At 28.8% G+C, this 13,771-nt stretch overlaps 2 protein-coding genes across 2 annotated transcripts; one reads left to right on the plus strand and one right to left on the minus strand.

Annotated features, from left to right (window-relative positions):
• Positions 1–4,844: 4,844 nt before the first annotated feature.
• Positions 4,845–10,208, minus strand: LOC126834314 (nuclear exosome regulator NRDE2). Its single transcript, XM_050566139.1, has 15 exons — positions 9,954–10,208; positions 9,603–9,816; positions 9,430–9,537; positions 8,881–9,208; positions 8,646–8,819; positions 8,120–8,330; positions 7,636–7,785; positions 7,119–7,469; positions 6,740–7,034; positions 6,459–6,665; positions 6,043–6,351; positions 5,818–5,977; positions 5,456–5,642; positions 5,188–5,384; positions 4,845–5,111 (listed from the first exon to the last, which is right to left on the minus strand). Exons 1-15 carry the CDS (start codon positions 10,012–10,014, stop codon positions 4,986–4,988), a joined length of 3,078 nt encoding a protein of 1,025 aa, XP_050422096.1. The 5' UTR covers positions 10,015–10,208; the 3' UTR covers positions 4,845–4,985.
• Positions 10,209–11,449: 1,241 nt separating this feature from the next.
• On the plus strand, positions 11,450–13,536 carry LOC126834646 (uncharacterized). Its single transcript, XM_050566730.1, has 3 exons — positions 11,450–11,651; positions 12,009–12,173; positions 12,767–13,536. The coding sequence occupies exons 1-3, from the start codon at positions 11,531–11,533 to the stop codon at positions 13,360–13,362; spliced, it is 882 nt and encodes a 293-aa protein (XP_050422687.1). The 5' UTR covers positions 11,450–11,530; the 3' UTR covers positions 13,363–13,536.
• The last annotated feature ends 235 nt before the right edge of the window (positions 13,537–13,771 follow it).

Consider the following 13,771-nt stretch of genomic DNA (forward strand, 5'->3'; position numbering starts at 1 on the left):
TGTACCTATAACTTTTACAATTTTGCCCTTTGAGGCCCAAATTTGGGTTTCCAAACCATAATATGTAAGGTTTTATTTTATGCTCTGAATTTTCTTTGTATGTTATAAATGCGTAAACAACACACGGTTAGTAATATTTTCTTTTGCGTTTTATTTACCTTAAATTCGTATCGGTATGAAAAAACATATGAGTAATAATAATACACATAAAAAAGCTCCTTAATGGTAGATGTAATCAGATTTTTTGTACTATTAAATGCGTTAGTATATAAAAGGCCTTGGAGTTTTATTATATTAAACATATTCGATATAGACACAAATGTGTTGTATAAACCTTTGGGTAGAATTTACAGAAATGAGAAAATTGTAAATATATTTATAATATATTATTATTTATATAATATCAAAAAAAAAACCATAAATTATCATGAATACATATATTTTTTGTATTGTATTGTATTTTTTTTTATCTATATTCCTACAATTGGTCTTAGAACACCTAAAATTGTCTACATCCGGTCATAAATTATATAACTATGATTATTTTTACATTCAAAATTTAAAACCTTTATCATTACTTGTCTAAATAATTGTATATTCACTATCTTAAACGGGTAAACGTATTGAAAACGCGTTTTAAGTTCTATTATTTATTTAAAATAAGAAGAACACTTGTTTTGATTTATAGTTTTGTATGCTTGTTCAAACAGTTACAGTCATATACCAATGTCCTGAATAAGAAAATATTCGAAAACAAAAACAACATCTTTTATCATCGACCTAGTTAAATTATTTGAAGTCTCCAACGTTAAAATGATATTGATAATTATTATATTCTGGGTCCAATAATTTTTTACTTGAGTAATTTGAATTGTAGGACTATTGTCAGTATTCCGAATTTAGTTTTATAAATGTATAGAAAAAAATTGTATTTTAAAACTAACAGAATACATTCCATCATCTCTTATGGAATATTTTAAAATTAATATAAATATTTGGATAATAATGTGGATAACTTAATTTTTTATTATAAATAAATCCTTTCGCCGACGAGTATACAATTTATAACATCTTAGATCAATATTAACATTTTTTATCTGGAATTTCGATGAAATTTATTGTTTACACTTGCAATTTTTTTGTTGTAATATTTCTGGCCGACTCCTTCTCAAACATTAGCTTAAATGAGTCAGTAGATTGATAGAAAAAGGAATTTTGAAAAAAAAAACAAGCAATCAGAAATAAACGAACTATCATCAGGCATCATATATTTCGAGTTAAGGCCTTAAGTCTTAACAACATACCATATAAAAAAAAATGTTATAATTTATTTGTGTGCATTATAAATTCATTATATAATATGTTTTTAAATAATTACCAAGGCCTAACCTAATTAAATTTGTTTGTATTATACATATATTAAGAATTGTACAGACACCTAATTGTTATTGCCTATTTTCCAAATTTTATAAAAAAAAATATTTTCCCAAGTTTTATACAGAAAAAATAAATCGTTTCTTTTAAACACAAAATAAAATTATATTATCATTATTATTATTGACCATAATCAGGCTGACACTATTTAGCTACTACAACGGCTACCTGAAATACAGATTTTTTTTTTTTTTTTAGATGTACTCGAAGAACATTAGGTATGTGAATTAGACCGAGGGTAGATCTAAAATAGCGCTAACACATAAACAAAAAATAAAAATGAAAAAATTATTACACTTTGACCGTAGTAAAATTCTACCTAAAATTTCAAAAATATTGGACGTGTTCAAAATTCTGTGGCGCTAAACCCCTTCAGCCCCCTTCCCGTCCTAAGACTATGTGCGTAGAAGACTATAGTTGTTATCCGTTTTGGTAATAATATTTAAGCTTTCACGAAAACAACTATGAAAATATGCTGCCGAATCGTGTGAACACTATTTGTTTTTAATGTTTGTCTTTGCAATTTTGGTGAAAAATATGATATGTATTGTGATGGTGTTCTTCAACTACTGCATCAGTTGTGCGACGGAATTCACATTGGTAGTACTTGAAGTATTAAAAAAAACTATAAGATTTTCAGATGGATCGCCGTGGCTGTTTACTATTGTCGACGACATTGCTGTTTTGCTTTTATACCCTGAACTCGGTAAACGCGGCGTTCGAACCGGTTTGCAAAGGGCGATCGCTTGGGGAAGATTACAATAAGTTTTTGGTACACTTGAAACTGGGATACGACAATCCCGATCCAAGCACCAGCCAGGATCTAGCCAGCACAAAGAAACAGATCCAGTTAAATACACGGTGCGGAATACAAACAATATGTCTGTCGATCATGCGAGTAACGGCGCTGGATACCTCCAACCGGTTTAGGTTCGAAAAGTTCGAAGAAATTTCAAAAGACGCTTTGGTGATACTCTACAACATGAACGCCAACTACGACCGCCGGATCCTGTATCCGGTGTGGCTGTTTTCTTTGTACGTTAAAAATTTTGGCTTATATGGTAAAAAATTTAACGACGGACAAATGAAATGTGTGGAAGAAATGATCATCAAACAACTGTCAGAGTCCATGCAGGACTGTCCGGGTGACAACGAATTCTCCTTGACCGATCACAGTAGCTCTGAGATGCTTCAACTTTTTCCAGGCAAGATTAAAAAACGCTTGCGCCTAATTCGTTGGAATCTGCGGCTTGTCACCACAGCAAACAAATCCTACGAACAGATCGATGTCGACAACTTGCTCTTTAGTTATAAAAACCTATACGAGGTCGCTTATAATTTTGATAGGTTCATGAATGCATTTGGCCGCTACGGCGAAATTTGGGGCGACGTGTCAAGGGAGTTTTCGAATGCGTACCACAAGGCCACGGATCCTACGAACCTGTACACCGCGTTGGAAGGCATAAAACGGTATCAGTCGGTGGTCTTGACTCTGTTGAAAATGGTCGTATTGCGAATGGTACACATTCACTTGTTGCTTGCCGTCGCCGACGGAAACAGACAGGAAGTGAACGCTGCAATGCACGAGACGGTCACCTCTTTTGTCGACATAACCGGATTGCAAGACGACCAGACCTTTGCGGAGACTTTGAATTTCTTGCAAGTCCAAAGTCCCCAGCAGGCGACTTACGATGCACTTAAGAAACGTATCCTATTAAATATGAGGAAATTTCTTTGAAGTTTCCGGGCTGCAAAGTCTGGCAGATAGTCGAAAAAAACATTCCGCAAATCTTGACCGAGGCATACATGTTGGAAAACTTCCCGACCGTTTTAAAGAAAAATCATGGTTCGGCTGTAATTTTCGTCCAACAAGTCAAAGAATGGATGGGTAACGCCGACCTAGATTTCATCAAGTCGGTTTTGGCGTTGTCGTATCCAATCCCTGGGAATTTCCCAGACCAAAATTTACCTCCTTTTTTTGTCGATAACACCACATATTATGATGAATAAAATATTATGCTTCATAATTAATATATTGAAATATTACTAAACAATTTTCTGTATAATCATTTATTACATATTTTGTACCAAATCTTTTTTTCATCGAGTACACCAATGAGAACCGAAAGGGCCAAATTATACATACAAATTAAATCACTTTCCAAGGTTTGTGCTCAATGCCAATATTTTATCTATGGTGACTGAATTTTAGTAATTGTTTTTAACATTCAAGTAAATCAAATGTCGTTTATTTAGCCGGCCCATTAAGTCCTCAGAAACGGTTTTTATAGTAGTCGTCTTTACATATAAGTACAAAAAACAACATGTGGCTAGAAAATATATACCTGTGTTATCTTATTTTACAAGAACAAAATATTATCCGCCATCGTCAAGTACAAGGTAACTCAAAAGGTAAGTAAATGTATAATATAGTAATATTATACAGTGATAGTTATATTCAATGTACTCATGAAAAAATTCATAAATAAATATTTTCTAGATGATACAAGGTAATGTAAGGCACTCTTTTCAAATCATAAAAAATATGATATTTAAATAATTTCATTGATCATTTTTGGAATTATTGTAATTCATACCACCAGAGTTGTTATATTGATATCAATAAATATAAAATTCCTAATCTACATAATAGACATAAAAATTAAATTTTTTTAATAACTAAAAAAAAAACACATTTTGTTTATCCTAGTGTTACAATATAGTGTTTTGTCATATGGGTACAGTTCTTTGTTTCATACAGTAAAATACATTATATGAATTACCTATTATTTTCGTTCTAATGCAAAAATGGTATACGAATTTGATTATACGTTGAGATATTATATTATTTTTGTGCATACGTTTTGAGCTTTATGGAAAACACATGCAAGATATAGTTAGTAGTTTGTTCTTAAATTAATTATTATATTTATACAGGGTGATATTTTACTTAAAAGTAATTGTTCAATAAGGTTTCTATGTTATTCTTTAAACAAAATTTCCTCTTTCTTAGACATAAGTCAATATATTATGTTTTAAACTAATATTGGATATTAAGCTTAGTAAATTTCTTTAAGTATTAAGTAGGTACTGTACATTATTTTATTATTTTTATTGACCAGATCTTTAATTTACAGCATTAAAATACTAAGTTAGATAATACTATGTAACTTTAAGTTAAAAAACTTAAATGTTTTATCGACGTGTACGCAATACGGTAATTTGTACAAATATTTTTAAATCTAAATTTTCCTGTGGCCTGTGGAAATCAACTCAAATTTTGTACAAGCATAAGAGTATACACTCTTTTAAAGTAAATTATGTATTACGCATAATATGTAATAGACTAACAATATATTAGTGCCATGTAAAAAAATTGATTTGCAAATTGTGTTTGGATGAAATGTTCCATACAAATGTTATTTATTGCATGTTTATATAATTAATATAACCAACTAAAAGAGATTATTATTTACATATATACAATACATTGTTTTGTAAATTACACCGTATTTAATACTAATAACATAGTATATTTAAGTTTATAATTTTCAGTCTTCTCTTAATACTAATAATTCTTCATGTGTAATATGTATTCTTAACTGTTTCTCCACTAATATATCACAAATGTTAGTTAATTCTTCTGGTAAATAAAATGCTGCTTCCAAATATATAAACTGCAAAATTATTGTACTTGTAAAACTTGATATTTTACTAAACTATATAAATGCTTTAATAATTTATTATGAATACCTTATGCCACGGGCAATTTTCAACAGCTTCGTAGAAATATTTTTTATAATCTAAAGGTGCATTTTCAGCGATATACTGTAAGAAAAGTCTCCAAAACATTGGACACTTTTTTATTTCCTTTATATTACAAAGATTTCGTATAAAAAAATCAAACAAATGGTGCATGTTCTTAAATAAATCAATATCATTCCCAGCTCCTTAATACGTAAAATAACACATGAAATATTTTATGTTTACTCTCATTTGCACTTTTTTAACATCAACTCACCATATTGGCACATCGAAGATTGATAATTAGTTACATTTTTTTTAGCCAATTCACTGGACATTCGTAAACGTTCTCTACCTACTAAAATTAACATCAATCTAACTGCATCCGTATTTTCAGCAACATCATGATCGATGTAAACATTTTCTATTTGCCATAAGGGTGTTCCAAACCCACCAGTTTTTACCTACAAATAATAACTTAATGAAATGAAATGCATTGTCATTTGCCAATTTAACATTGTATAAGATGTAACACCCTAACAACTCTAGACATAGTTATTTTTTCTTCAACTTAAAAAATAAACACAAATCTGGAAAAACCAAGCCATTTCTAAGTATTTTAACAGTAGAGTATCTTACTTCATTCCACACCATTGAAAATAAAAATTGCATATTCTGAGGATATTTTGATATGGCATAACGCAAATGTTTTCTAAGATCTTTATGACCAGTTTTTGATTTGTTGCAATGATGGTTTAAAATAATAACTAATGTTTCATTAAGAATTTCTTCAGCCGCACTAAAATAGAAATTTATATAATTTTTTTTTTATATTATACGAATTATGTGAATAAAAATTATTACTGTTGTGTTTGAAATGTATTCATTTTGATTATGTCCCCAATTCTATCGACTACTCTTTTCAGCATTACCACAGCTGATCGTACATTTTGAGTCAAGTACAAAAACCAAGAATGACATACAACCCATTCAATGAAAAATTGTGGTAAATAGTTGTACTCTAAATTGCTGTGTGAAAATTGGTCATGATCATCAAGACAACGTTCTGTTACATTGTTAAATGTACTATTTGCTTGTTCCAAATCATTCAAACTGCCATTTCCTGGTAACACGCCAGTAGCAAGAGCTAGTAATATCTTTATAGCTTTATCACTAAAAAATTCAATAAGCAATAACTCAATTATGACTTTTTATTGAACTGTCAACATAATTATTTGACAATGTTATGTACAAATTAATGTAAAAATTCACTAATGTACCTGTTATCAGACTGAATCATTATTTCAGTTATGTTTTTATAAATAGCAGTGAAAGAGGCTCGGTAAGTATAATTTTCATAAATTGGTTTGTTATCTAACAATACTGGTTGAGCATCAACTAGTTTTTGCAATATTTTCAAGGCATCATCAATTTTTCCCACTTGACTTTTAAGTAATGCAAACTCTATGAATAAAGGAATATTATTTCTAAAAAAAAAAAAAAACAAATTAATACTTTACACGTAATTCGAACTTTTAATGTTATTGTTGGTTAATTTTACCTGTATTGCGGTTTTTGAAGTAAACACTTTACCTCTGAAACCAAATGACTATTATCGGTACTGGATTTTATTACTATCCGGTACCTTTCAAATCTCAACCACCACACTAAAAACATATTTGCTTCTGTAGTGTAGTCCATGGCATATAAACAATCCGTTATGTGTCTTAAAATTGACGTGATAAGACTAAAATATGTTTTGCTGGAAGTGGATTCATTGTCATAATAATGAGGTGGCATAGCAGCCTTCAGCATCACCAAAAGCACATTACTTACTCTATCACTACTGTAGTTACCTTAAAAAAAAAAAAAATAACAATATTAATTAACTGTTTCATAAAAAGAGAATACACAAAATAAATTAAATAATATATACTAACAGTTCTGAAAATGATGAGCCATAAAAACACTACTAAGTACAGTTTCGAGGCTGTCTAAATTGAAATGGCAATTGTCGATGCCCAATTGACGGAAAACAAAATTACGAGATGGCAAAATAGGTATTTTCAATAAAATACAACAAGCAAAAACCAAATTCGTAATTATGGAACGATGCATTGTTATGGGTTGTACTAATTCTGACACGTCCTCGGGTAAAACGACTCTCTGGGGATCATCTGCTGTATCAGCCATGTGTTTTGGAAGTGGCATCCAATGATCAACAGTTCTTAATGTTTCTACTTGGTACCATGCTTTATGTACAGGCATTGATTTAAGTTCTTCGCTAAACACTGTAAAGTAATTTATTTTATTTAGATTTCAAAATTAAAAATAAAGAAATAAATATTACTTAAGAAATACTACTTATTAACAATAAAGCGCAACTGACAATTATATTTATACTGTATACATATTTTTTTTTATAAAAATAAAGACGAGTAATTTTTGATTTCTTACAAATGTCATCTGTAGACTCTGTATAAAACTTTTCCATGAGATTACCATCAAAATGTTTGATGCTAACAGTTAAATACATATTTATCAAAGTCAATAGCTGTTCATAGTGTCCTGCTTGTCTCAAAAATAAGCCACATTTTACAAACAATTCTGTAAAAAAGTTGAAGAATTGAATTATAATTAAATTGAATCTAAATGATTTAATTAATTTTAAATACTAGTCACTAGAACTAATATTATACATTTCAACAGCTAATGGACCATCAGAAGTATATGTCACAAGATATAATTCGAAAGCCTGCATTTGGTAATGGACAAGGTGGAAAAATCAAAAAACATAAATTATCAAACAGCAAAGAAGGCATTAAAAAGTAAAAAATAAATATTTTACAATAAAACTCAAGTTTATGATAATTACATCTGATATCCTGTCAGCCATTAATTGTTACCGTTTCTTTTTTTTTTTTAATAACAAATTTCTAACCAATAGTTTGTTTTTCAATTTCCAATTTTTGTTCAATCGGTAAACCATGTTTTATTTTACTGATGGCAAGCATTGCATCTGAATAACTTTTCAACACATCAAAGGTATTGCAATCAGATAATGAACTTTGAATGGCGTTTATATAATAATTCCATAACACTGTGTTTGCCGATCTACAATTTTTTAACTCTTTTAACAGTTCTTCTTTAAGCTGAAATTTCAAGTACATAAATTAAAACTATGTAATCAAAGTTAAATAATAAGAATACATTGTATGCGTTTTGGCAGCACTCTTTGGACCCATAACCTTCCGTTAGTGGCACAAGTTTTGGTCACACTTAAAGTGTGTATGGCGTACAGTTCTTACCTGAATCACAGTGTGACTGCATTCCGTTTGACCATTAGAGTGACTAACGGAGGTTAAACTGTACATTAATATGGGATCCATTCATTATCTAACCAGATTACTATAAAAGTATATGCCACTAGTTATGTATGTAATTTATAAATCAGAAATAAAACATACTTGATCTGTTGTTAACAATTCTGAAGCAATTGTCCATCTTTTATTTAAAAGTATCTCAGAGTCTGGATTCAAAGAAATGGCTTTATCCAGAATTGCAAGTTTTTTTTCCATAATACTATTTCTATTTGCAATAGCCTTGTAGCCATAATCCCTACTGAAATTATGTGAACTATCCTGTAAATACATAATTTAAATTAAAAATGTAAATATATATACTGTATATTACGTAGTATACCTGGAAATTAATAAAATTGACCCATAAGTTTATGTCATGAGGATGTTCCGATAGTTTTTTATTATAATCAGCAGTATTTGGTGTTGTACTATTTTCACATTTAATAGAGCTTGATTCAATTTTTCTCAAAGCTTCTTCATCAACTTGTTTGGTGTTGATTAACATCAGTTTGTTCATTTTTAAATCATCATCACAAGCATGACTTTCCAGACAAGTATCTCCATAGTATTTTTCTTTGTAACTATAATATCGTTTGTATTTTTTCTGCTTAGACGATGTATACACCCATCCATGGTGATCTAAGTATTTATACTTAGTAAAATGAAACCTTAAAACAAGTAACGATTAGAAAAATATACTAATAATTTAATAGTATTTAATTATGTTAACTGAAATGTAAATTAATATTAAAACTTGTGTAAAGCAGTGAAATTTTGGAAAGATGAATACTGATAACAGATTGTCCAGATCCACATTAAAAATCGGGTGCCTAATATCAACCATTCATGTAGTCAATTTGTAACTAAAAATGTAAAACCAAATACTTACATAGGAGCAGCTGGTCTATAGAGTTTATCAACTTTTAAATTTCCTAACTCTGGTTTTCGATCAAATGAAACAAAATCACACTCGGCTACTATGTGCTGCGCAAGTTCTCTAAAAATGTCAACACATTTGTTAAGTGCTACAATTTTGAAAAATAATTCACGTTCATTAAATACTTGGTTCTTATAAATTTAGAAATATTTTTTTTTTCTTTTTTCTTCTTCTTTTTTCCGTGTCTTTTTTTGTATAATTTATACAAATGTTCAACATTTGTATCTTCGCTTTCTTTTTTTTCATCATCAATTCTTTTATTTACTAGTTTTGTCGCTTCAGGTTCGAAACTTGAATTAGTTAGCCATTTGGAGGGTGTTGCAACATCTTCATCATTTTCTATAATAATAATAAAATAATATTATAAAATTGTTCACATCAACCATTACAAAAACTCGTTTTAATAAGTTCAAAATGTACAAGGTGCCTGCATACGTTATCCGTAAAATGTATCATCTGTCATCAAGAATACTTACTTTCCAAGTCTACATTAGATTTACTTGCACTACTATCCAGGTATGCAGGAAACAGAGACATTATTATTCTCTAAACTAACAAGTAAAATTTAACTGAAATCGGAAATTCAGGTTTTTCCTAAGCAATAATTAATAACAAATAGATTAGGGTATTGATTTTATTTAACTTTATAGTTTACACATTCAGAATTTCGTTTCAATAGCCTAGGTATATACGAATTTATTAACATTTCAACAACTCAAGTCACAACAAAAATCTTGAAACGTTATAGCGCGCTAACTCGTGATAACACTATGATAATAATTGTGTTATTAATATCTCATGGGTCTGCTACCACTTTTCCCAAATTGCATAAATCCCAATATCTACTTTCCCATAGAACAAATTATGGAACATAATTATTAATTCCATTTTTAGCTTGTGGAAAGTCAATTAATGACAACTATATAGATTATAGACGGTTATTAAATATATTTGAACTTATGTCATCTATCCATAGTTATGCCTATGGGAAAAATGGCTTGGTGTGTAATCGTGTTTACTTATAACTGCCAATCCCAATTTAGTAAATTATAACGTTGGGTAAACTGACTTTTATAAAGTTACCTGTTTATTCCAAATTTCGCAATTACGGATAATTTCACGGCTAATTCTACAAGAAAGAAGTTTGTGGAAAAAATGATACAGTGGATCAGCTATTTCTTTGGATTTTCTCTAAATGTGTGAACATTAAAACTGGTTTAATAGAAAGTATAATTTTTCCTTTGGTATTTATTCTATATATTTCCCATGGGGTACAGAACAAGACACTATAACATATCGTTAAAGCAAGAATAAAAGTTGGTATAGTTTATGGCAAAAAAAGACCGCTAAAGCATGGACATTATATATTTACTAGAACATAGCAAAACATTTTTCCCTGGCATTACAATTGCATTAGACATTTTTCTATCTTTACCAGCCGCAAGTCGTACAGGCTACAGCCGAAAGGTCTTTTAGTACTTTACGAAGAGTTAAAACTTGGCTTCGGTCTACGACGGGTGAAGACCAATTAAATGGTGTATGTCATCAACATTTTCATCATTCAGTTTTAAAATATAAACCTCCATATTATTGTAGTAGAAGTTTTGAATGAGACCAAATTTGAAGGTTTCTCAGGACTCTAAGTATTTTTTATGATTTTTTTTTTCTAAGTCCCAAATATATGGGGTATTCTATTATGTGTACTATATTTGTTATCATAGTTTAAGTGTCCTCCCCCACATGAAACCCCTTCCGCCTTAATAGAGAGTATCTAAGGGTCTAAATATTTTAGGTTTTTTTTTTTTAATTACTAATTACTAAAAATAATAAGTATTTTCTAATCGTATTGCAATGGCAATACAGTAGGTATGTTTTTTAAAGGTTTTTTTAGCATTTTGGGAACCCCTGGCTGCTCTTATCATATTTTGCTAGCGGAACTCACGTAGATATTTTGCTATTCGTTAGCCGGAATTCGGAAGTATTATTTTTATTTTTATTATTATTATTCGTATAGTTTAAATAATATTAAATTGTCATATTACATTTATATTTAATGATGACTGGCAACAAATGTCAATTTTATAATTGCGGTAAAACTAGACGTAATTACCCTGATTTACATTTGTTTCGTTTTCCAAAAGATGAAAGGTGTGAAATTTGGGTTGAAAATTCAGGTAAATAAATATTTACTTTTAAAAACGTTTAACTATAAATTAAATATGCAATACAATATACATTTTTATTATAATCCTTTCATTCTAATTAAATAAGACATATATATACAAGTTTATATGGTAGTATTGTTATCATCTCTATCTAATAGTTGTATTATTTATTAACGAAAAATTAATTACATGTGTATCATAGGTTGAAGCATAAAACAATTAATAAAAAAACACTATACCTATTTACAAACACAGATCTTAAATTTTGTTTAATTCTATTATAATGTAAATATTTAAAATTTTAGAATGTTAGCGAAATCTACATTATATGCTTTTAATCACTTATGATTTTTAAACATTTCCTAGGAAATACGAGTCTATTATCTCTCACCAAAGAAAAATTATATTCACGATACATTTGCCAGGAACATTTTGCACCTGAAAGTTTTATGAATTCTTTTCAAAAGAGATTAACACATGCTGCTCTTCCTTGTAAATACGTGTCTTCAGAACTACCATCTACGTCTTCAAGTATGTATTGTTTTATTTATTAATCCTATGTTTTCCCACAAACTTATGGAAATAATCACAGTTCAGCTTCCATTTGAAAATGATAATATATTATTTTGGTGATCACATTAATTAAAAAAATCCTTTAGACCTAAAAAAGCCATAATTGGTGTTTACAGTAAATCTATATATACTTTTATAGTTATTAGTTAGGGACAAATTAAATATATTTTTTAAAAAATATAACCCCATCCCCATCCTTATATGTTAAAAGCGTGTTAATTCAAGTTTTTTAAATGGTAAAACATATATATTTGGTAAACTTTTTAAATTAAGAACAATTTGCTGAAAATTTTGACTGGTCAATAACCAGTTTTGGATAAGTATTTTATCCGAACTAATAACTATAAAAGTATAAAAAAAATAATTTAAAAAAGACTAATACCTTCAAAGTTAATTGACTGGACATAGTTAACCAATGACACAGTATATCAAGCGATATAATGTAACACTTTTTTTAGATATTATTATTTTATTATAATATAAATACTAAACTTTATTTGGTAAATTTTTCAGTAATTTTTTAAATTAATTATGTTAATATATTTGTATAGGTGTTAACAATGATATCAAACAAAATGACCTTAAGCAAGATTGTGTTACGGTAGTATCTCTAACTAATACAAATATACACTGTACGTCTGAAACTAAAGAATTAAGTTCTCCAAGCTCTTCCTCAAATAATTGCACTTCTCAAGAATCTCAATTATCAGAAAAGCCCGGCTCAAATTTAAATGAAAAAAATTCTCTCAAAGTGTCAAAATTAAAAGAAAAATTAAAAGTAAAAAGCAAATTACTTCGTAATAAACTATCTCATATTTCAAAATTAAAAAAAAAAATTACCAGTTTAAAGGTGAAAAGTAATTTTAAAAACTTACTACTCACACATCAATTTCCATCTGTCAATTCGAAAGCTTTGGTAACAATGCAGCTGAAGAGAAGAGGTGACCCTTGGACTTTAAACGAAAAAAATTTGGCTTTAAGCATATTTCGTAAATCTCAAAGTACTTATAGATTTTTACATTCCCTTAAAATTAATTTACCAGGGATATCAACGATTCGTCGTTGGATCGGGCAACCAAAGTTATTAACTAGTCCAAGTAAATTAAATACTTGTTCAATTCCAAATGATATCAAGTCGATAGAATAAAAATACAAAGCAAACAATTTTTAATTAATGGCATGTAAAAGATTTAGTTTATATAAGTCTTGTTTTAAATAATTTGACTTCGTTGAAGGGTTTAAAAACTTGAGAGATATTAGAACAAAACTATTATTAATAATTGGTCCTTCATTTTAATTAAAAATTTTTTATTCGATTCATACTAAAAAAAAATTTGATGTCTTCAAATTAATAAGCATATAGTTACACACTTCGAGATAAAGGTTTTTTTTTTTTATTTCCAAAAAAAAATGTTAAGTATTATTAATGTTAAGGTTTCCTCGTTTATAATTTAAGCTAATTATAGTTTACACTAGTCAGTACTATTAATTTCAAGTAGAAATACTTAATTTTATTTCAATCCAATATTTCAATGTATAATTGAGTAAAACATTGC

This window comes from Adelges cooleyi, unplaced genomic scaffold (genome assembly GCF_023614345.1).
Source record: "Adelges cooleyi isolate 19-005CV unplaced genomic scaffold, UGA_ACOO_1.1 ACOO_flye_CR_arks_rails_tigmint_CR_PRNA_21, whole genome shotgun sequence".
Classification (NCBI taxonomy): domain Eukaryota; kingdom Metazoa; phylum Arthropoda; class Insecta; order Hemiptera; family Adelgidae; genus Adelges; species Adelges cooleyi.

Coding starts and splice junctions, on each gene's coding strand:
- LOC126834314 (XM_050566139.1), bottom strand. CDS start 10,014: ATGTCTCTGTTTCCTGCATACCTGGATAGTAGTGCAAGTAAATCTAAT. Junction 9,817..9,953: donor ATCTAATGTAGACTTGGAAA/GTAAGTATTCTT, acceptor TTATTATTATAG/AAAATGATGAAGATGTTGCA. Junction 5,643..5,817: donor TTTCAATGGTGTGGAATGAA/GTAAGATACTCT, acceptor TATTATTTGTAG/GTAAAAACTGGTGGGTTTGG.
- LOC126834646 (XM_050566730.1), top strand. CDS start 11,531: ATGATGACTGGCAACAAATGTCAATTTTATAATTGCGGTAAAACTAGA. Junction 11,652..12,008: donor AATTTGGGTTGAAAATTCAG/GTAAATAAATAT, acceptor AACATTTCCTAG/GAAATACGAGTCTATTATCT. Junction 12,174..12,766: donor ACTACCATCTACGTCTTCAA/GTATGTATTGTT, acceptor ATATTTGTATAG/GTGTTAACAATGATATCAAA.